At 41.8% G+C, this 24411-nt stretch overlaps 1 protein-coding gene across 2 annotated transcripts in view; it reads left to right on the top strand.

The window, feature by feature from the left end:
- Window positions 1-24411, top strand: part of STON2 (stonin 2) — a 171488-nt gene that overhangs the window by 108295 nt on the left and 38782 nt on the right. For both annotated transcript variants that reach the window (XM_026455570.1, XM_026455573.1), the window contains one exon: window positions 3241-3411. In XM_026455570.1, coding sequence (XP_026311355.1) covers window positions 3241-3411 — 171 coding nt within the window. The remainder of the gene's footprint in view (window positions 1-3240; window positions 3412-24411) is intronic.

The raw sequence follows: 24411 nt of genomic DNA on the forward strand, positions 1-24411 counted from the left end.
AGTCTGTCCAAAAATCAAATCTAAATGCGATCAAGCTTCTAAATCTAACTATAAATTCCAAAGGGAGAGGGACATGTTAAATCATACCATGATCAAAATGTAGATTGTGGGACATTTTCTGGCAAAGAACCAGGTTCTTCAACAAATAAATTGCAAGGAAAAAGTAAAGATGGAAAAAGAATGTTTAGATAAAATGACAACACCTATGAACCAATTGCAGTATTGACTTGAACAAAGTATAAAAAAATATATTTGACATATTTAGAGGAATTTGATACTGTCTGGATACTGGATAATATTAAATCATTATAATTCACATTTTATTTTATTCTGAGATGGAGTCTTGCTCTGTTGCTCAGGCTGGAGTGTAGTGGCACAATCTCGGCTGACTGCAGCCTCCGCCTCTCAGGTTCGGCTGCCTCAGCCTCCCAAGTAGCTGGGATTACAGGCACGTGCCACCACGCCTGGTTAATTTTTGTATTTTTAGTAGAGATGGGGTTTTGTCATGTTGGCTTCCTTACTTAGGACAGTGGGTGGGGAGGAATAAAAAAGAAAGAATTGGCAGGAGTGCAGGAGGATCAGGTCAAAGCTCTACATCCCAAATCAAGCTAAGGTCCCCAGTAATATCTCAAGCTATGAAGACAGTACTATAGGTACTATAGGAAAGTATTGATTCACATTATCCCTCGACAGTTTTCCTAAGAAATGAGTCAGTCAAATCATTCCTCAAATGACCTTTTAATTCTAAAGAGGCAGGCAGGGTCAGCTATTTCTAGTTAAATGAGTAATGCCTGTTCTAACTTGTATATTAATATTGTGTCAAATTTGTGATACAGCATGTTTGTATGTACATTGGAGAGTATGATGGAGTTCCTTGTGTAATGCAGGCTTCAAATGTGGGCACATTTTAAAATTGTTTCATTACTGAGACAGTGTACCAAGGTATATACTTTTAGAGAAGATCCACACAATCTTCTGGATGTTCTTTCCATCATCGGTAAAGAGGAGGGGTTGTATGAGCCAATCTCACAAAATCTGAGTCATGGAACATCATTTTACTATTTTACATGATTATGAGATTTATTGTTGTATCTCTGTTTTTACAAGATTATGTTGATTATGTCTTGAATTTATAGGAAAACAACATGAAGTCTTGGAACACAACCTGCAATTACAACATTGTTCCTAAGGGCCAATAGGATCCACTTTATAGTGTGGCTTTTAGGAACACAGTGTGGCAAAAATCAGGGTGGCCAATGTCATGTTTGCTTCTTTAATAAAATGTCAAGCATTTATTTTGCCCTTCTTATGTGCTGGGTACATACTCTGAGATGGCTCTTTCAATCTGTAAAATGAGGATAATCATAGCAACTGATTGCTGGGGTTGTCGAGGGTAAGGCTTTATTCATTTAATACATTGGAGTGAGAGTCAGAGCTGGGAGAGGGAAGAAATTCGTTTCTCTGTCACTTTTTTTTTTAACCCATAGAGTAAAACGTGTAGTATCTATTCAATTGTAATCGTGTTTAAAGGGATGTGAGTCCCTCTTCTTTCTCCCTTCTCAGTCTGCCCCTCTGTGCATACGGTGGCCCATGTTGTGGACGCTTCTGTAAAGTGGTAATCCAATATTTTAGACCTAACTTTTACTTTTCTTGACTCTAACTTGCCCAAGCAATTCTATATGCTGATGTGGAAAATCTCAAACATATCATTAAATTTTTTTAAGTGCCAAATAACACATCACGGTATCCTTTAATCCCAGTTATGTTGTTTTTAAGAGGATAGTCATATATGCTTTATATACATAAACATTTCTGAACTAGATACATAAGAAATTGCTAACAGTGGTTACCTCTAGGGAAAGGGACTGATTGTTAAGAATAACAGAGAATTTTTTACTTTTTATTTTATGCCCTTATATACTGTTTGCAGTTTTTTATAATGAATTTTTTTATAAGTTCAAAAAAAAAAAAAAAAGAGGAGAAAAGAACAACACATCTCTATGATACTGTTTCCCAAACTCAGAAGGTCCCTTCCCTTCTTTGGAAAGGGAAACGGAGCACACTATAGGTCCTGAACCTGGAGAGTCACAATGTATATATTAGCATACAAAAGGCTATGAGAAGCTACAGTAGAGAAACCTACCTAGTACATTTTTCCACTTTTATTGCACTTAGTAAAAACCCACAGAATTACGTTTCATGGCGTATCAGTTTTGGAAAAGTTATAAAAATTGAAGGAAAGGTATCTAGCCTTAGGTCCGCTGCAGGTGGAGGAAAGGTGAGTGTTGGAGTGGTGAAGGGCATTCCTGGCTGTATGGTGGGAGGATACCAGGTCTTGGGTTCAGGCAAACCTGGGTCCAAATCCAGGGTCTCCTATTCACTAGCTGGCCTAGCATGAGCCAAGTTCCCTAATCTCTGGCTCTCAGTGTGCTCACATGTGAAAAAGGAACAGTTATCCTCCTTCAGAAGTGCGTTTTCAGGGTTAATTGAGGCAAGTACCTGTTCCTTCACCCTCTGCTCCATCTTGCTAGGCTGTATTACTGCCATGCCTTTGTTTATGAACACCCATGCTTCCTCCCAAACCAACAAATTAGTATCCGTTTGTGAAAGGCTTCATTTCAGGATTAATCAGAGGTCAGGCTATCAAATAACAAATTCTTGCATTTACAATGTGAATCCTTTTCTAAAATTTTGATTTATAGATACCTACTTCAAGAATGTGCCTCTTGGACAAGGCAACGTCCATAGGCACTGGGAGACTGTTGAGAATCCTGTTTCTCTAAAATTCAATCTAAAAGTGAGACTCCAGAAACTCATTGTTTAAATCCCATCCAGGTTTGCTTGCTCCAGGCTCTTCCAGACCCCTGCCCCAGAGTAACCCTTCACTCTCATTTCCTATGCCAGTGTTAACACTCCAACTCAGAGGAAACAAATTTCAGAGTGAAATGCAAAAGGATGTGTGCTAAAGCACTGCCTTTCGAAGTAACCTTTGCATTAAGCCCTTAGAATCTAATTACCCAAGTGTTATTTGCCTCTCTTCAGTACCCATGCCCATGCAGACTGAGCTTAAAGTTCAGGAAGTAATCACAAAAGGAAATCAGAAGGGAGATCGCAGGCTCAGCCTCTCAAGACTCTCCTGTCTGCGCCTGGCCTCCCCCTCCTCCTGGGTGTGTCTGCCTGCCCGAGAAGGCCAGTGAGTAACCTGCACATTTTTTTTTCATCTTGGCCCTTCCCACCCAGACAAGAGGACCGAGTGGCAGACAGGCAGGCAGACGGCAGTGAGTCCTGTTCAAGCATGCTCGGAGCATACCTCCACCCACACCCACCGCCTGGACCCCTCACCACCCTCACCCCAGCCCAGGAGGAGCCAGAACCCCGACGAGGGTCCGGAGGGGGCCTCCGCTCCCAATGGTAAGGGCTGCCCGCAGCAGGAACACTTCATTCATTTTATTTGCTTTGGTGTTGGCTTTTCTTTTTGATTGTGTTTAGATGGCAGAGTTTCTGAGACAATTGAAGGTGTTTTGTTTGGTTAGTTCTCGGTGGTCCCAAGACAAAGAAATGTCTTTTCGCAGGAGGCTTTATTAGAAAGCTGTAACCCGATAGCCTGGCCTTGGAAGAAAACTTAACATACTAATTACCTCTAGTTAGTACAGCGTACCCTTTTGGCACTGTAGAAAAACAAAACAAAACAAAACACCATATTGCTTACCAAATAGGTTTTGAGGAAGAAAAAGCGTGAAGGATTGTGGACATTTTAATAGATAGGCACGTCTGACTAATGGAAATGAAGCTTAAGTGTCACGATAGCTTTGTAATAGACCAAGATGATGTTTTGTCTCAAACAAACAAACAAACAAACAAACAAAAAAGGCCCTTTATTTAAAGGAGTGAAGTGTTGAACGAAAGATGCAAGGTGGGGTTTGAGGAAAAGAGTTACAAGGTAAGTCCAATTAAGTATTTGTGAACATGAAGGTATTGAATTAAATCTGTCGTGCTATGGGAAGAAAAAGGTCTGTGTTCAATGTGGAATTTGGGTGGCATTTAAGGGAGAAAACTGAGATCTTTGTATAGTGTGTCGAGAATTCTTTGAGAGAATGGTCGGGAGGCAAATGGTGGAGGCTGGGAAGCAGGTTTTGTGCAGGGAGCTGGTGCCAAGGCCCTCTCCCTCAGTTGCTGTGGGTGAGAGAGTAATTCAAAGTAATCAAGCACTGTATTGTTAACAGGCTTCTGTGTCTCAAATATTTATTCTAAACACAAGCCGTTGATTGCACTGACATGTGAAGGAAGAAAGTTGCTGCCTCTGGTTCCTGGCCTAGCTCAAACTTAATACCTGGCAAGATACTCATAAAAATGTAGGAAAGACGAGGCTACATGTAAAGTAAATTTGAGGAATTACATCGTGTTTATATCGGAGTGTGAGGATGCTGAGCTAAGGGGTTTTATAGGAGAGCGGTATGGGAAATGCAGTACAAATTGCCCAATCCAGAGATACTGCCATGACACCTGTGAAGGTTTGACCTGTGCCAGAAGACTCTGAATATGCAGCTCAGGTTTGTTTTAGGCAACTCTGTGTAGGCAACTTCAGGATTCCCTGTGCGGAGCAGCCTATGCTTAACTTGTCTGGGTTTCTAGAGCTACAGCGAATCGCCATGAAACACAGTGTATACCAAGATGGCACATCTGAACTTCCTGGCATATAAGAAGTCTATGAAGTCGGCTGTGAGTGAGGGTATGAGTGGGGAGGGTCACAGGTAGGGTGAAAAGTTCTCTCTTAGGGTGAATGCCCCTCTTCTCAGTTCCAGGAAAGTGCAGTGTGTCTTTTGCTGGAGGTAAATCAGCAATACTTCATCACTGGCATGCCCAGTGTTCCTGTGGTGATAATGCCGGTAGTTTGTTTTTTTGCGGCTCTAGTTTCCCCTTGGCTGATTAATCGAAAGCATAGATTGCTTGCAGCCCCATCAGCCAGCTCATTAGAAGACAATCCAAGAATGCCACTTATTTGGAGGCCAAGTGAGCAAGAAGTGGGGGGTCGGAACCATGATGATGATTTTGCCTAGAGACTGCTGGCTCCAATTTGTGACTTTTCAGTTATGATTAAAAAACAAATAGAAGCCACTCTAAGTCGCCCATGCAGTTAACGGCACTGATAGCCATCCTGACTCTCGTAGGCATTTGTACATTGGATACTACACATTATGGTACAAAACCATCACCACCCTAAACGTGCTTCTCTCCCAGAATCAGTGCTCAGGAATAGAATACAGGTTAGAAGAGTGTTGGCAACATTTCCTCCATGTAGTGCCAGGCCCCTGTTAACTTCAGTAGGGATGGCACCAATTCAAGAGGTGGAAGAAGAGATCCAGAACCAGCAAACATGACAGGTTTTTATTAGGGGTGACTTACGTAGAGGGATGGTCCAGTTGCAGCAGGCTGAACAGGAAAACCACAACCACTTACGAAAAGCAAAAACATGCAGTTTATATAGCATTTTCACTTAACCCCCTCCCCCTAACCTCCACCTGGCAACCTTCATTTGACCCAAATCAAAAGGCCTCGATCCCCTGTATGGTCCAGGTTCCATGGGATGGGATGGGGGCTTCAGATGTTCCTCGTGGATAAGGAATGGATCTTTGGGTTGGTTGCTCCCAGAATCCTTAGCTCAGAACTCTGAACACATTCAGGTGCATCTGTCATACACTCCCATTCATGGCCTGTTTGGTATGTTTTTAGAACTTCCTGGAGTTTCTTCATGAAGCACATTGAATGCAATATCTGCTTGAATTTGGCTTTTCTAAGGCAGCTGTATGGTGAATTTAGCATTTCTTTTTATTTCATTGTGTTTTTCATCTACTCCTGTTGCTTAGTCCTTTAAGCAGTGATCCTACCAAGCAGATTGAAAACTGTGTATATAAAGAGGCACCTAACTATGGACTTGAGATAGCCTTGCCTTTGAGCAACATATACTTTCTCCTTACCAGTTGCTGAATCACCTTCAGACAATACCCAGCTGTGGCCACCACTCTACCATCCTGTGTTTTCTGGTTTCTGGAAATCATTTTATTTTATTTTTTTCTAATAAAGTAGAAACAGGCTCTCACTTTGTTGCCTAGGCTGGTCTTGAACTCCTGGGCTCAAGTGATCCTTTTGCCTTGGCCTCCCAAAGTGCATGGTGGCCAGGCATGAGCCACCATGCCTGGCCCACACGTAAACATTTAAAGAATTTGAGTGGAGCTATCCAGAAGGTCATGGTGATTTTTCTGAAAAATAGAAAGCAGCACCTTAGCTGTAGAGATGCTAGAATAACTGCTGCGACATCCTAGACAGGCTGCATGCATCTTGGAGCTTGGATCAGGGAAAATAGTTGTGGATTCAGGCCCTGCAGTGTTAGTGCATTTTCTAAGTGATCACAGTCTGGCAAGGGTGAGTAAAGAAGGGCGGTAGAGTGAAGAGGGCCTAGAAAACAGCTGGTGAATAAAATCTAATTAGCATCAGCCTGTAGTCTTCAAGGAGCTCCAGTTTCCTGTTCCTTGGGGTTATTTGCTGGTCTTGTGTGTTATCTTTTCCTGTAATGTTTTTTCTTATGCTTTGGTGCTCCTCATGCTAATGCTCTGGGGTCCTTTAGAGGGTGTGGCTCTGATGATCATTGTCACATTTCATCTGTAGGCACATCCGAAACCAGGAAGAGACATCACAGAGACCTGTCCTGAACACATCCTCTTAAGAGGGGTGTGTTATCCAGTCTTCGTAACCCCAAAGGATAATACAAAATAGTGCTGAGAGTAAATAGATTGCTTTCGCTTTAGTTTCAGACTGAGATCTTGAGGATTAAGTAAGATGTGTGTGTGTGCAGGCAGGAGTAGAAATAATGAATGTAAGATGAAGCTTTAACCTGTGGACTTCGTAATTTTTGAGATGGGGTGAAAACTTCAGCCCTCACTTAGAAATCACATTTGACTGGAAGTGCTATTTCTCTCCCATGTTATGCTGTGTCATGGATTAATTATAAAAATGGTCACAATTATTCTCCTCTTTAAATCTATTTCCTTGAGATAGGACTTCGCAGCTCCTCTTATCAAGGGGTGGAGTCTCTTTCCCTAGCCCCTGAATGTGGGCTTGGCCTTATTACTTACTTTGGCCAACAGAATTCGTACAAGTGAAGGTGTGTGGGTATGTCAATTCTAAGCCCAGGTCCCAAGCCAAGGTCTTAAGAGGCTCACTCACACACTTCTGCTTGCTCTCCTAGAATCTGGCTTCTCTTGGAATGTAGACAGACATTCATGGTCTTGCTTGCTGTGGCCCAGAGACCCCATCACCGCAGATGACAGTGACCTTACACTGGCCACGTGAGTGAGGCAATTCTAGACCAGCCAGCTAACGTCAGACACTTCAGTGGGCCCAGCAGAGATCAGATAAATCCATCCAGATCCATAGACTCATAAGCAATAATAAATGCTTTCTGTTTTAAGCTACTGAGTTTTGGAATGGTTTGTTATACTAACGTAGTCAACTGATACATGTAGTTCCCTGGACATGGTCCCCTTGTGGGGTTTATTAATGTTGTTATAAACCCTTAGTTCAACTCAGTAGAAGACATTCAATCATTGGATGAAGGGGTTCTACTAAATGCGGGTGGTGGGCCCTCAAGTCTTGTGATTGTCAGCATTACTCTGAGACATTTTTAACACAGATGCCTAGGCCTTGTACTAGAGGATTCAATCAAATATTTGTAGATGAAGATTCGGAACCTGTAATTTTTAAAGCTCTGGTAATTGGCCAGGATTAAAACCCAATAATTCAATGGTCTTGTCAGTCCCTTCCATTACTGAAAGATGCAGTGATTCCAGTTCATCTGTACTTAGGCAAATAGCACTCATGTGGTTCAGAGTTCATTACTGACCTGATATACTTCTAGCTGCAAAAGTAAACTTTATGATCACCTGTGGCCAAAAGCAAACTAACCCAGATGCTAGATGGGAAAAATCTGCAGTTGCAGATTGATGGCTAGAATGTATATTGTTTACCATTGTATCTGCCTGGGGTTTAGAACACGTTGCAGACTCATGAATAAATCCTGGACACTGGGAATGTAATAGGACCTTGCTTTGAGGATCTTAGAGTCTAATGAAAAAAAAAAAAAAAAAAATCAGGTATAAATTACAAAGCAAGCAGTATTTTAACCATAAATTTCAGGTGAAATTTTACTATGGTGTATGTACCAGTTGGTGCTTACAGTAATGCTGCATTACAGACAACCAGAAAATCTGTTTTATACAACAATGTGCATTTCCTAACCCCTGTGTCTGTAGTTTGAGGGGGGCAATCGGCTGATTCTAGGCTGGGCTCAGAGGCGGGTAGCTTTCTACCACATATCTCTCATCCTTCCCTTGGCACCAGCTGCTAGCTTTAGCATATTATTCTCATGGAGATAGCAGAGACGGGGGTACAAGCCACAGTGTGCAAGCTTATTTAAAGCTTCTGATAATGTCATTAATCTGTTAGCATCCTATTGGTCAAGGAAAATCACATGACCAAGCACAGTGTCAAAGGGTAGGGAAATGTATTTCACTTTTTAATTTGCTTTAATTTTGTATTATATTTTTTGAGATAGAGTCTCACTCTGTCACCCAGGATGGAGTGTAATGGCGCGGTCTCAGGCTCCATCTCCCAGGTTCAAGTGATTACTGTGCCTCAGACCCCCGAGTAGCTGGGATTACAGGCACCAACCACCACACCCAACTAATTTTTGTGTTTTCACTAGATATGGGGTTTCACCATGTTGACCAGGCTGGTCTCAAACTTCTGACCTCAAGTGATCTGCCCGCCTCAGATTTTCAAAGTGCTGGAATTACAAGCGTGAGCTACCAGGTCTGGCCTTTTTTGCTTTTTTAGTGTGAGAACCTTCAAATACTTGTGGCAAAGGGCATGGATATGAAGAAGAGTGAAGAAATAGAGCCATTAAAATACTCTTCCCCAGTGGGAGAAGGGCATATGAGGAGGGAGTTGCATTTTTTCCTGCTTTGGAAGGCTCCTGAAGTCCTAGCTAGACCCTAGAATAACCCAGAGGCAAAGAAGTATGCATCCTCTGGAGCCATCTTCTGCTCCTCGTGATGTGGAAGTAAGCAGGGGACTCATAGCTGCTATGATCTGTTTAATGGAATTTTGAAGGGAAAGAAACTCCTGCTGTGTGCAGTGACTCACGCCTGTAATCCCAGAACTTTGAGTGGCCGAGGCTGGCAGATCACTTGAGGTCAGAAGTTCGAGACTAGCCTGGCCAACATGGCGAAACCCCGTCTCTACTGAAAATACAAAAATTAGCCAGGCATGGTGGTGCGTGCCTGTAATCCTAGCTACTCGGGAGGCTAAGGCAGGAGAATTGCTTGAACCCAGGAGGTGGAGGTTGCAGTGAGCCGAGGTTGCACCACTACACTCTAGCCTGGGCAACAGAGCGAGACTCTGCCTCAAAAACACAACCCCAAAATAAAAAAAATAAATAAAAAAAGAGAAAGAAACTCCTGAAGATATCTCAAACTTGATAGCTGCAGGGATGGCACTGGAATTCCTGTAGAATGCCTCTGTTTCCATTCCCACTGTATCCTCTTAAAATGTAAAGATTATGGGTTATTGTGTCTGGTTATCCACTTCCCAGTTCCAGGAGAGGTATTATGTGGGTAGTGCCATTACTTTAGATCACATGATATCCCTTTATTGTCATCCCCTTTTTCTCAGGTGAAAAGGGATGAGTTTCCATCTACTCTGAACACTGGGACCTTTCCCCATAGCCAAGCCCAACATTGAAGTGGTTAAAAGAGATTTGGGTGAGACTGTCCCTTCCTGATGGCACATCTTTCCCTGATTTATTCTGTGAAAGGCTTGTGCCTAAGCCTCTCTCATTGAGACAGGAAACCAGTGTTGTCACATATGATTGAGATTCTCAGATATTCTCCAGGGCAGAAAGTATGTTTTATGGTGTCACTAAGAAAAAGAATAAAACACTTTATTTTAGGCCACCAACTTACAGGCTTTGATCATTCTGTGCCTTTCAATATATGTGGCTAGTTTGGTTTGTATATTTGTCCCCTCCAATTCTTATGTTGAAATGTGATCCCCTATTTTGGAGGTGGGGCCTGGTGGGAGGTTTGGGTCCTGGGGGCAGATCTCTCATGAATGCCTTGGTGCCCTCTCTGTGTTAATGAGTGTGTGCTCCCTCTATTTGTTCACTCAAGAGCTGGTTGTTTAAAAGAGCCTAGCATCTCTCTTGCTCTTTCTCTTGCCATGTGACATGCCTCCTCCCCCTTCACCTTCTGCCGTGAGTAAAAGCCTTCCGGGGCTTCACCCAAAGCAGATGCTGCTGCTGTGCTTCTTGTACAGTCTGCACAACCATGAGCCCAAATAAACCTCGTTTCTTTCTTGCTTTCTTTTTTTTTTGGAGACAGAGTCTTGCTCTGTCACCCAGGCTGGAGTGCAGTGGCGCAATCTCAGCTCACTTCAACTTCTGCCTCCCGGGTTCATGCCATTCTCCTGTGTCAGCCTCCTGAGTAGCTGGGACTACAGGCGCCCGCCACCATGCCCAGATAATTTTTTGTATTTTCGGTAGAGATGGGCTTTCACGGTGTTAGCCAGGATGGTCTCGATCTCCTGACCTCGTGATCCGCCCTCCTCGGTCTCCCAAAATGCTGGGATTACAGGCGTGAGCAACCATGCCTGGCCAAACCTCTTTGCTTTATAAATTACCCAGTATCAGGTCTTCCTTTGTAGCAATGCAAAATGAACTAACACTATGGTGTATCAAATTTACCTGTGAGGAAACGGAAGTACAAAGGGTAATGTAACCTTCCTGAGATGACATCTAATGGCCAACTGAGATTAGACACCCGTCTTCTTGTTTTTTCAGCTTTTTCTTGGCAATCTGCTGATAGTACCTTGTTTCCCAAAACAAGCATTACTTACTGAGTTGACCTTCCTAAGAAACCCCGCCTCCCTACTATTTGTGCTCCATGGGAAAAAAGGAAATCTAGCCAGGAAGATGTTTGACAATATGAGATTTCCATACCACAGCGTTAGAGAAAGTAAGCTGAGTTATAGGTCATTCCTAAATTACATTTCCTGATATTTCTTCATTACTGCCCTGACCACAGAAATAGACTGTGAGGAGACTGTTGAGAAGTTCTCACAGGGTCTTTGTGACCGTGCTGCTTTTACATGTTTTCTGAGCCCTCACCTGCCATTTCTGTTGCCTGGTGACTATAAATGAGGGATCATAACCTCATGTTCAGCAGTGGTTCCCTGACAGATTATACTATTTCTGTTTTATGTGAAAAAATTGGTGTAATTAAACAACATGTTTTAACTAATGTTTTGTAGGAGACATGATATGATTGGAGCAGGCATTTCTAATGGTATTTTTCTCCAATTAACACATGCAAACAATCAAATAATTGTAATGGCCCAGAATATATAGGGTCTGTTACAACTCATAGATAAGCTGGTTATCTTGGATAGGTTGTCACCTTTCTGGGATGTTTTTGCTGTAAATCTCATGTATCTCCCATATACACAGATGCTACATAATATATTGTTATTTGAGCAATAATTTCATATCCTCCTCCTCTTGTTGCTCAATGCCAAGGGCCATATCTGCCCTATTTACCACTTAAAACCTGGGAGCCAGCATAATAGAGCCTAAGTAGGTACTGAAAGAGTGAATGAGCAAATGCTAAGACTACAGCACCCAGCTCATAAGAAAAATTTGGGATTCCTCCCAGGTGTTTCTGCCCCTGAGAAAGGACAGTGAAGGGTTAATGTTCTCTGCAGGAGCAGGAGGGATTTGGATATGGATCTCAGCAGAGCTGCTGGAATCACATTCTTTCTGCTACTATAGCAACAGGTTGAGAATTCTGCCAGTATTGTCGCCTGCCTACATTGGAAATGCCTGCATGCAGGCAACTTCATTGTCTGGGGGGACAACTGTTTTTCCTATGATGTTTCAATAAAGCAGCTTCTTTTTGGAGACAAAGAGACAGCACAAAACAGGGGCTAAGAATCATGGAAAGGCAGAGAGAGATCTTGTTTTTATTGGAGGGACATTTCCAGTCTTTTGTCCCTTGAAGAGGTGTTGAATGAGGAAGGAATTAAGGTTTCATCTGTAGTGGGTAGCATCTTTTTCTGTCTTCTAAACGAGGCCTCTCTTCTGAGATGTAACCCTGGCAACATTTCACAAACTTTCTCTTACTATTATTGCTTAGCAAATAGAGTGATAGTAAAAACTCTTGCCTGTGTTCACTTCTAAATTTGGAGATGCCAGAATGGACCAGAATGTAGGTTTTCCTCTGCATTTACCATTCTTCTAACCAACTCTGTATCTTCGTTGTTTACTGAGAAGGAAAAGTTAACCAAGAATGCAAAATGGAGGTGTTAGGCCAGGCGCAGTGGCTCACACCTGTAATCCTAACACTTTGGGAGGCTGAGGTGGGAGGACTCCTAGAGCCCAAGAGTTCAAAGCTGCAGTGAGCCATGCCACTTCACTCCACCTTGGGCAACAGAGTAATACCCCTGTCTCTAAAAAAAAAAAAACAAAACAAAAAAAACTAGGAGGTATTATTTTTATTTGGTGTAGCAGTGTTGTAAAGAGAAGAACATGAGTAAGCTATAGAGGAAAGTTGCTTAAACAGTATTAAGTTCCCAGGGGGCTTCACAGCATGTAATAAAATGCCTGGCCTATTAGTCAGGCCTATTTCTTGTGATCTCTGTAAGTGGCAGGGAAGGCTCAGGTGTGGTGATAATCAGAGCTTAGGGCTAATTGGGTTAATGCTTGGAATCAGTAGGCCTTAACTGTCACTTTGGATTGATGGATCACTTTGCCACAGTACCATGATCACATCTCCATCTTGTTTTCACTTTGCATGCTGGCAGGAAAATCTGCCTGGTTCACTCTTTGTTGCTGGTCTACAAATACATCTTGGTCAAAAATACCTGGACATATTGAGCCTTTCTTCACACACAGCACAGAATGCAATTTTTCAAAGCTTTTATCTTTATCCCATTATAGACCATTTGAATATAGGATAAGCCCTTTCATCTTGTGTAAGTTTCAAGGGCCCTCATCACTGCCTTGAAGTTTGTGTGGCCACTGAAACTGCCGTTCTTGTGGCAGTGTAGTCAAAAGGGCACTGGGTTGGACACCAGAGGCCTGGACGTCTGGTCCTACCAGGAAGTGGCCTTGGCCAGCTCATATGGGGATTTTAATTTCATTATATGTAAAATGAAAGACTTGGATAAGATTTCCAGGATTTGTCTTACATCTCTTCCTACATGCGAAAAAGCAGGATTCCAGTTGTTTTAAAAGTAGAACAGGCTTTCCTGCATTGAAGTCTTATAATTTGCAAGTCACTGGAAGGCTCTCTTGCTTACTTCTTCCCTAACCCTTAATCACACACCACATCACCTCTCTGCTTCAGTGTTGCTTCATCAGAGAAGCCTTCCTTGAACCTCAGGCTAGATCAGGACTCCCAGTGTATGTTCCCTAATAAATCTGTTATTTTCTTTCATCATACTTAACCACACTTTGTAATGAACGATCTGTTTCATTGGTGTGTGTGTGTGTGTGTATGTGTGTGTGTGTGTGTGTGTGTGTATTTTTTTTGAGATGGAGTCTCGCTCTGTCACCAAGGCTGGAGTGCAGTGGCGCAGTCTTGGCTCACTGAAACATCCGCCTCCTGGGTTCAAGCAGTTCTCCTGCCTCAGCCCCTTGGTTAGCTGGGATTACAGGCACCCGTCACCACACCTGGCTAATTTTTGTATTTTTAGTAGAGATGGGGCTTCACCATGTTGGCCAGGCTGGTCTCAAACTCCTGACTTTAAGTGTTCTACCTGCCTCGGCCTCCCAAAGTGTTGGGATTACAGGCATGAGCCACCATGCCCGGCCTGACTTTTTTTTTTTTTAATCAATTTTCTCTCTCACTGTGAGACTGAAGACTTGTGAAGCAAGCACCCAATCTGTTTTGTTCACTATCGTATCTGCATGTAGGAGTCGTGCTGCGTCAGGCTTTATGGAGGGTCTAAAGATGATTATATCACAGTCTCTGTCCTCAAGGATCTTAAGATTTACTTTCTGTTTTTCTTCTCGTCCTTTATTATCTACCCCTCCGACCCAAAATATGCTACTGGAAATTCAACCAAAACAAAACTCCCTGGGTTCTTGTCTTTGATCTGATCACTAGATAGGTTTTGATTTTCCTTGACTGGACTGATAAGTCTTTTGTGACAGAAACCACGGAATGAGGCCAGGCCCTGGAAGGAGATTATAGTAGATAGGGTATACAATGGAAATTGTAGACAAAAAGAGAAAGAAAGAGGTAGGAAGAGAGGAGTACCAGGAGCACGATGACAAGAAGAGCAATGAAAACCTGGGGCTTTGCCCTTTTAATTAGTTTGCCTGTAAGGGTCCTTCTTGTTTGACTGCCAAGCCTTACAAGCAAGGACATGTTTCTTAAATAGAATTCTTAGCAGCAGTGTTGTGTAATAGCACAGTTTGCTACCAAAAGATGATTACATGCACACAAAAAGTGGTCTGTATTGCATAAAATATTTTGCTTTCAAAAAATTACTAATTTTCAAAAGGATTAGCAGGTTCCTGCAAACCAGGAGTTATGGTCAATACAAGCAAATGCATCATGAAACCAGAGCTAGCCGTTATACCCATTATGTTTAAACAATGAAGGGCAATTTGATTTTAAGCAGCAAGGCTAAGTGTAAATACTGGGAGGAAAGAGGGAGAATGTCTTAGGTTGGAGTTCATCTGCCAGGAACAGGAGACTTGAGGGGAAGTTGATTGAATTAGAAGGTACAACTTCTTTTATTCTTTCTGTGTTTGCAATTTATAGAGGAAGTAGTTTAGGGGAGTTTTACTACGTAAATTAAGTTTCAGTAGAAAGCATAAGCTGTCTGCCTTCAAGAAGTGAAGCAGCCTCTTTGCGTTACCTTGAGGACAGGTGTAGATAAGAGAGTGTGGGCAGGTAAGACCAGTAAAAGTTTTTCTGACTCCTCTCCTTAAGAGCTTAGCTTTAATGGCCAAAGACGGGCTTTCTCTGCATAGTAGTCAGAGGTCCCTTCTTGCCGGCACCCACAGACACGGTGGGTGTTAGTAGCCTGCCTTTTTATGCTTGCCTGGTCCAGTCGGGAGCTTAGATCCCAGCAGACTCTATCCGTCCCAGAGCCATTTCATGAAAAGAAAGTGACTAAGACAATCATATAATCTCTCTTCTTATGAGAGAGAGGGAATTTTAGCCGAGAATGCAAGGTGTGCCTGCAGGCTTTACACCTATGCTGCACACATGCTACACACACAAGCGTGTGCCTGTGCACACACACACAGAGGCCCATTCTGCTTATTCACTTACCGCTGAAGAGACATGCCGTGTTGGCTAAAGACCAGGAAATAATTGTGTTGGGTTGACAAGCAGCCAAACCATAAGACTCACATGTCTCATTGGGCAATATTAATTGGCCAACCCTTCATTTACAAAAAATATGCAAAACATAACTAATACGTATGAATATGGTGTTTTCCTATCTCATGTCCCCTGACTCATTTCCAGAGAAAGTCTCCTATAAGCATTCTCTTTGTTTTCTAGGGATCTGCTTCTTTCCAGACCTGTGGGACATAAATAACATTTCAACAGAATTATTTACAAAGTAAACCCCTTTCTTTTCAGTGGCAAAGCCTCTCTTAAATCTCAGCTCTGCCACTTTCTAACTGTACAACTAGCAGCCATGTTATTTAAACCTTGTGCCTCATTTTCTTCAATTTTATGTGGAGTTAATAGAATGTCTCTGTCATAGGATTCTTGTGAGACGGAAATAAGATCATCTAAGAAATCTTTTTTTGACAGTACCTGGTTCATCATATGATTTTTTAAAGTGTTACTGCATTTAATAGATACCTTGCCAGAGATACTCAGCCTTTTCTCCTTTACCCCTTGTGACATTTGGTACTTCTCAATATCAGGGGTTCTGTTGGAATAGGAGGAGCCTCGGTGAGGAGGAGAGGCGAGCAGAGCAGAGCACAGCAGAGATAATTAGGCAGGAATGAGGGTGGTAGAGACCTATTCCCATGCTCTTCTCCTGCCTCTTCTTCCATTGTTCTTTCTGGTATATTATACTGCCTCTTAACCTGTTGGTGGCTGGGTATAATACTAGGTGCAATACAAAAAAGAATATAAATTCAGCTCTATTGTGCAAGAAGTGGTCATCTAAGTCCCAGGCTTACTTTCCCATCTTCTCCAAGTCCATATACTTACTGTTTAGCTCAAATTCTAGCTCAAACTTACCCTGTGCACTGATGCCTAATAGGGAACGAGTACTCGAGGGATATCAGTGGCACCCGTTGACTCACCATAGAAGACAGAGAAGTAGTCCTCAAATCCTTTGCACGTAGAGCATACCACCTATGAAAAGTCAAAGAACAGGTCAAATACCAAACTTCCTAAACGCTCCATTCCCTCTGGACTTTCAGGCTTGAGGGGAAGGAATGTGAATCATTGGACCTGGAAAGAGGGCACAGGGGAGAGGAAACAGGAGGTTTCCTGTCCACCTCTGCTGTAAAAGAGATGTCAGTGCAATGCAGCAGGGTGTCCTGGTACACAAAATAGAGAAAACTGAGTATTAAATGAGATATGTATATAAAACATCATTTTAGGGCCTGGCATATAGTAAGTCCTCAATAAATGTTAGCCACAATTAGTTCATGAATAACATCTGGATACTCAGCTATCTGGAGGGCAGTTAGACTTCTCAGTACTACATAAACCTTACTGCCTGTTCCTAATGCTGCCAGCCACTCACATGTTGACCACATTGAATGGGGAGGAGATGCTGCTCACACTGGTCCATCTATCTGCACCTCTAGATTGTCTTAATTATTCATAGGTTGAAATTAAATGACCTATTTTGAGGGTTCACAGTTACTGTTCTGTGCCAGAGAAAAAGTGTATGATAAGCAGACACATCACAAAACAAGCAGGCAGCTCTCCTGGCAATGACTGCAGGATGGCACTATATTTATATACATTTTATCTTTAATGTGAATTTTTATTTTACTATTTCTTTTATTTGTGTCTTATCAAAAGCAGTATAATATTCTTAATTCATCCTGGCCAAAGTTGGGTGACTTACTTTGTTGTCTTTCATTATATAAAGTAGAAGGAGAATATATATGAATTTTAGGGTTTTGAAGACAGGATGAATTCAGGATCATCTAATCCAGTCCCCTCACTTTAAAATGTGGAAATCGATTCCTGGGGTATTAAATAATGAATTTTCTGAGTGGCAGAAGGGGAGGTCTCCCAGCCGTAATTCAGAGTCCTGCATATATATGATCTCTTAACCCGTTACTCTTCGAAAGTGACCATGAACATAAAACTGTTTGAGAGCTGCTGTCTTGAAATATAAGAGTGGTCATCTGTGCAGAGGATTCTCAAAATAAGATACCACCACCTCTGGCCCAGTCTCTTCTTGTGTTTGGCACGTTATCCCTAACTCTCCACAGGAAATACATGCCTTGTCTATTATTTGGAAGAGGCAGTGATGACAGAAAGAATGGTTCCTGTTTTTTCCCTCTTTAGGATAGCTCCTCCCCACACCCTGTGCCCTTAGATACATAATCATGATCAAAACAAAATATGATTCCCAAGCTACATGCATGGCTCTAGGGATTGCCTAGAAAGAGTGTTTCATAGTGAAACCTCATCCTCTAGTTCTGCAATTCCAAGGAAGGGTCAGATTTGCAGAGTGTTAGACCTAGGGATTTATTAATAGATTTTCTCAAGGATAATTAAGTGATTTAAAAAATTCTCATAACTAAGTAAAACTTTAAAGTATATGTAAATAAATGAGAAGGTATAAAGTATTTGGAGGCAATAAATATATATTCAAGATATAATAGCTATTGTTCAAACCAAGACTTAGCAAATTCTAGAATTATACAGACTAAATTTTTTCTCTATCTATAGATTATCTTTTTTTAATAGTTCAGATCTAATATTTGGTCCCTCCTTATTTGTTTAAAGCCAATAATAACAATAACTGTTATCTGTCAAGCAACTGCCATAGGCCAGTGTAATTCATGCTTTTCATGAGATCTTGTTTAATTTGCACAGTACTGTGAGTTTAGTATGATTTCCCTCATTTATTGATAAGGATACTGAGGCTCAGGGGTCAAAGTAAGGAGATTTTTTTTTTCTTTTTTAGAATTTTGACAACCTATTTCCATTCTCACAGAAGCAGGGCAAAGCAAGATTTTAGGCAAACACCAGGGAAAGGTTAATCTAGTTGCTGAACCAAATAAAGCACTCCTATCAGAAGCCCAGCCTGTTCTCCCTAGCTGGCCTGCCCTTTAGAATATTGAAGACACAGCCTTTTAAAGCAGCCTTTCTGTCTCTAATCCTCCCACAACCCTTCAGTGTTTATATATCTATGGGTAAAACCATGTCCTTTGGGTGAATCTGGTTGTCTTTTGAGAATTTCTGTTTCCTCCCTCAGTTCTTTCATTCTCCCTTGCACCAAAAGCTGCCCTCTCTTCTTCGCTCCCGAGTTGTAGCATGAGTGGCCAGGCCTTATTAGACACCAAGAGGGACACCTTTGAATAAATGCCCCACCTTTAGCACATAGAATTCTGGGATTAGGTTTTGTCTGCTCAGTGTTCTTTTAAAAAATAATTTCTAGACTGGGTGCGGTGGCTTATGCCTGTAATCCCGGCACTTTGGGAAGCTGAGGCGGGTGGATCATCTGAGGTCAGGAGTTTAAGACAAGCCTGGCCAACATGTCAAAACCCCATCTCTACTAAAAATACAAAAATTAGCTGGGCATGGTGGTGGGCATCTGTAATCCCAGCTACTTTGGAGGCTGAGGCGTGAGAATTGCTTGGACCCAGGAGACAGAGGTTGCAGTGAACTGAGATTGCATCCCTGCACTCCAGCCTGGGTGACAGAGCAAAACTCTGTCTCAAAAAAAATAATAATAATTTCTGAGTCTGAGCTAGATTGCATAAATCCAGAGCAGGTAAGTCTAATGACAATGTTTCAAACATATATTTCTCTTTGGGAAGTCCTTTCAGAACCCATTGATATTGAATAGACAAAAGCCACTCCTCTTTAGCTTCTATCTCCTAATAAAAGATAAAGATATAACAGCTTCAAATATATTACCTGATTATTAACCATGCCCATCAGATGCAGTTGATCCTTGAGCAACACGGGAGTTAGGAATGCCACCCCTACACGGTAGAAAAGCCACATATAACTTGACTTCCCCAAAACGTAACTACTAAAATAGCCGACTGTTGACTGGAAGTCTTACCAATAACATAAAATGTCGATTAACACACATTTTTTGTGTTATATATGCTACAGACTGCATTCTTACAGTAAAGTAAGCTAGAGAAAAGAACATGTTATTAAGAAAAGCATAAGAAAGAGAAAATATATTACTGTTCATTAAGTGTAAGTGGATTATCATCCTCATCTCCTTCACGTTGAGGAGGCTGAGGAAGAGGAGGGCTTGTCTAGGGTAGCAGAGGCAGGAGAAAATTTGCATATAAGCAGACCAGTGCAGTTCAGACCTGTGTGGTTCAAGGGTCAACTGTAGACTATTAATTCTTTCTCATGTGTAAGAAAATTGAGGCTCAACTAGGCTTTTCTATTCAAAATCACATACCAGCCAATGTCATTGGATTCCAGATTTCTCTAAAAACCTCTGAAGCTCAGGCTTTTACATGCTCTTTTGTATTGTCCCTTTTTCAGAAAGAAAATCAATTTATAGAAATTTACTCACTAGCTTTGAGTCCAAGTGAGTTTTGACTGTTTTGAAAAATTACACTCAATCAACCTCAAGGAATGAAGGTTTTCCACTGCTTAGTTCCTGCTGAAGATACCACCGCCCATTCTGAAATGCTTCCAAAAGCTGCAATCCAGAAGTGCCTAATGTTATAATTGCATCAGTGCAATCTGTGCATGGCTCACCAGCTCAGACTCACTTGAAGGTGTAATTTCTTTCTGTTTGTTTTTTAAATCTCTTTTGTTAATTCTGGCCTGTGCTCATATCTTATGAAATGCAGAGGATCTAAGGGAGTGATCACTGAGATGATTCCCCAAACACCCTTCCATTTATAGCAGTCAGAGTTTCTATAGGTGTGCACCTCCCCATGCTTGCTATTCATGATAAACTTGATTTTTAGGAGTGCTCATTATTTAAATAATATTCCAACCAAATTATTGTTTGCTTCCCATTTAAATAATCAGTGCTTGCTGCTATAGTGCCAGCTAAAAAAAGATAGTAATTACCCTGCTTGGGCACAGCTGCAGAGCTGACTTTGCTTGCTAATTTGTTAAAGGGTTAATGTCCTATTGCATTTTTTAATTGTCTGCTTTATTGGACGATGCTCCGTTTTAACTGGATTTCCTCTTCTTTATTTCCCTAAGAGCCAATGAGATGAAAATGCCATTGTTTTTCCTAATGTGGTGTCAAGGCAGAACCATATCTAGGGAAGTCAGGAAGTCATCCTGCAGTCGTGAAAGGATGAGGACTGAATTCCATGAAGGTGAAATTTCTTGTTTGGACAGTGTGACTAATCAGACTTTAAGTCTGTGCTTAGTGCCGTATATTAAAATAGAGAACATCAGCCAGGCACAGTGGCATAGACCTATAGTCCCAGCTACTTGAGAGGCTGAGGCAGGAAAATCACTTAAGCCCAGGAGTTCCAGGCTGTAGTGTGCCATGATCACACCTGTGAATTGCCACTGCACTCCGTCCTGTACAACAGAGTCCATCTCTTAAAAAAAAAAAAGAGAGAATATGGCGCCTGTAGTCCCATCTACTCAGAGTCTGAGACACGAGAATCACTTGAACCCTGGAGGTGAAGGTTGCAGGGAGCCGAGGTCATGCCACTACACTCCAGCCTGGGTGACAGAGCAAGACTCTATCTCAAAAAAAAAAAAAAGTATATATGTGTGTGTGTATATATATACATACACGTATATATATACATACACGTATATATGTGTGTATATATATGTGTGTGTGTATATGTGTGTATATATATGTGTGTGTGTATATGTGTGTATATATACACACATATATACATATATAGTATGTGTGTGTATATATAAAATAGTGTGTGTGTGTATATATATATAGAGAGAGAGAGATTTAAAAGAATCAATAGGATTCTTTGGTTGCAATTTAAAAAAATTAAAAAGGAGAGTGTATTACAAGTTGAGGGTGGGGGCTGCTCACAGAGTTGAAGGGGAAGTTAAATAATCAAGCAGAAAGACCAAGCTCTGAAAAGGCTGGAGCTAGAGCAGCTCTTGGGTCTCAGTCAAGCACTTGTAGCTGGTTTCTGCTGAGTACCACTATCCATTCATGAATGAGCAACCATTTTCAGATTCATTTTCATTTTCCAAAAGAGCCAAATTCCAGGCAACAAGTTTTGCATTGATTTAGGTTAGCATGTGACTGCATCAGGGTGGTGAACCTTGACTGACAATCCCACCAGTCAATCTCTAATGAGGAAAGTCCCTTAAAAATAGATCTTAAACAAGACCTAAAAAGGACTAACCAGAAAGGAAAAAATTGATGAATTAAACCACATGTAAATTAAGAATGTCTGCTAAGCAAAAGCCACCATTAAGAAAGTTCAAGGCAAACTGCAGCGTAAGAGGAGATATTTGCAATAAATACATAATGACAAAGAAATCATATTCTGAATATATAAAAACACTTCTACAGATCAACAAGAAGACAGCAGACCACCCAATGGACAAAAGCCTTGAAAAGGTACCTCACTAGGCCGGGCGTTCTGGCTCAAGCCTGTAATCCCAGCACTTTGGGAGGCCGAGACGGGCGGATCACGAGGTCAGGAGATCGAGACCATCCTGGCTAACACGGTGAAACCCCGTCTCTACTAAAAATATAAAAACTAGCTGGGCGAGGTGGTGGGCGCCTGTAGTCTCAGCTACTCAAGAGGCTGAGGCAGGAGAATGGCGTAAACCCGGGAGGCGGAGCTTGCAGTGAGCTGAGATCTGGCCACTGCACTCCAGTCCGGGTGACAGAGCAAGACTCCGCCTCAAAAAAAAAAAAAAAAGAAAAGGTACCTCACAAAGGAGGCTATCCAAATGGCCAGTAAATATATGAAAAGGTAAACACGTTCAGTATTCATCAGTGAAAGTTCAGTAAAACCCACAATATAACACAACACACACCCATCATCATAGCTAAAATGAAAATAACAGGCAGTATCAAGTGTTGGTAAAAATGTAGAACCACCAGAACACATATACACAGTGGGTGGGAGTGTAAATTGGTATAGTTGCTTTGCATATCCAGTGACAGAGCAGTTCTGCTCCTGGGTACCCAAGACAAAAGCAAGCATGTGTGCATCAAAGGCATGTACAAGAATTCATTCATAGAAGCCTAGCTCTCAAATGTTCATCGACACTAACATGGATAAATTGTGTCACATTCACACAATTGAATACAATGCAGAAATACAAATTAACCACATCACATGCAATAAAATGAATGAATCTCATGAACATAAAGAGAACATACTATATGAATTCATTTATCTAAGTTCAAAAACAAGCAAGTTACAGTATGGTGTTAGGAATCAGAAGAATTGTTACCCTGGGGGAAGAGGCAGTTAGGGATTGGAAGGGGGTACAAAGGGGTCTTCTGGGGATCTGTGTTTTGAGACAGTGAATTACTTACGTGTCTTCACTTTGTGAAAAGCTATTGAACTTTAAACTTATGATTTATGTTATTTTCTGTGTATTTTATACTTTTTAAAAAGTTTGCCAAAAAAAGAACAGAATAACAAGAAAGGCTAAAGTAATAGTGCCTGGGTTTGAATCCTGATTCCATCCCTCTCTCCCTTCTTTCCTTTTTTTCTGCGACACAGTCTCACTCTGTCGCCCAGGCTGGAGTACAGTGGTGCGATCTCGGCTCACTGCAACCCCCACCTCCCAGGGTCAAGGAATTCTCGTGCCTCAGCCTCCTGAGTTCCTGAGATTACAGGCCCGTTTCATCACACCCAGCTAATTTTTGGTATTGTTTGTGGAGACGGGGTTTCACCATGTTGGCCAGGCTGGTCTTGAACTCCTGACCTCAAGCAATCCACCTGCCTTGGCCTCCCAAAGTGCTGGGATTACAGGCATGAGCCACCATGCCTGGCCCTGATTCCATCTCTAACAGCGTGAGCTTGGGCAAATTGCCTTTTTTGTGCTTTAGTTTTGTCATCTGTAAGAGGGAGATAATAGCAGTACCTACCTCACAGGGTTGTTGAAAGGATCAAAGGAGATAATCTAGGTAAAGTGCTTGAAACAGTGTCAGATACACAGTAACCAGAAAATAACTCTTAAGTACATACACTTTATAGTGGCTGCTCCATACTAGGTGTGTGGGGGAATCTAAAAATGTACGAAACCCTGGCCTCCAGGAGGTTTTAATCATAATTAGAAAGATGAGATATGTAAAAGAACAACTGTTTGGCCCTACAAGAGAGTATTGGAAAATTCCAAATGAGTGATACCAATAAGAAAATCAGAGGAATTTGGTGGAAGGAGCGATTACTGTAGATTAGAGTGTTCTGGGCAAAACTCATGCAGTTGTTAGAAGTCAGGATAGTTGTTCCTTGTGGTCGGGGAAGAGGTTGGTCAGGAGCACAAAGGCAACTGTTTCTTGATCTGGGTGCTGGTTACATGCATGTGCTCAGCTGTAAAAATACATGGAGCTATGATATGCGCACTTTTCTGTATATGTGTTCTACTTCAAGGAGGTTAAAAGGGCATTGGTTTCGAAACCTGGTTGATGTTTAACCATAGGCATGTTATATAAGCTCTGAGTTTCATTTTCCTCACCTATAAACTGTAAATATACCTCCCCTTGGGTTATCGTAGGGTTAATGAAGGCAAAATCCAGTCCAGGATGGGACAGTAAAATATTTCATGCACCTGATCTGCTCACTGAGGAAGAGAGTGACAAACGGAGGCAGACCCTTCCTGTGTTAAGATTTGGAGCCTCTCTCTGGGGTTCATTGCTTTGTTGGAAGAATGACCTCATGTCGGTATTGATGTTGTGAATGGAACCTGTCGCAGTGTGTCACTGTAGTGGTGCAGTGACTCAGCCACCAGGGCAAAGAGCATTTCTGCCTATCAGGACCACTGCTTGACACTTGTCCCACACCACCAATGTTGGTTTCCTTTTTCTGTGCTTAGTCATAGCCACACCTGCAAGTGCGCACAATGGTTGATCCAGGTATGTGCTCAGTAAATATTTACTGAGTGCCTGCTGTGTGTCAGGCTCTGATGGAGCACATAATAATGACTAAAAACAGAGTAAAAGTAAAACAACATAACACATTGA

Source organism: Piliocolobus tephrosceles, chromosome 6 (genome assembly GCF_002776525.5).
Source record: "Piliocolobus tephrosceles isolate RC106 chromosome 6, ASM277652v3, whole genome shotgun sequence".
Classification (NCBI taxonomy): domain Eukaryota; kingdom Metazoa; phylum Chordata; class Mammalia; order Primates; family Cercopithecidae; genus Piliocolobus; species Piliocolobus tephrosceles.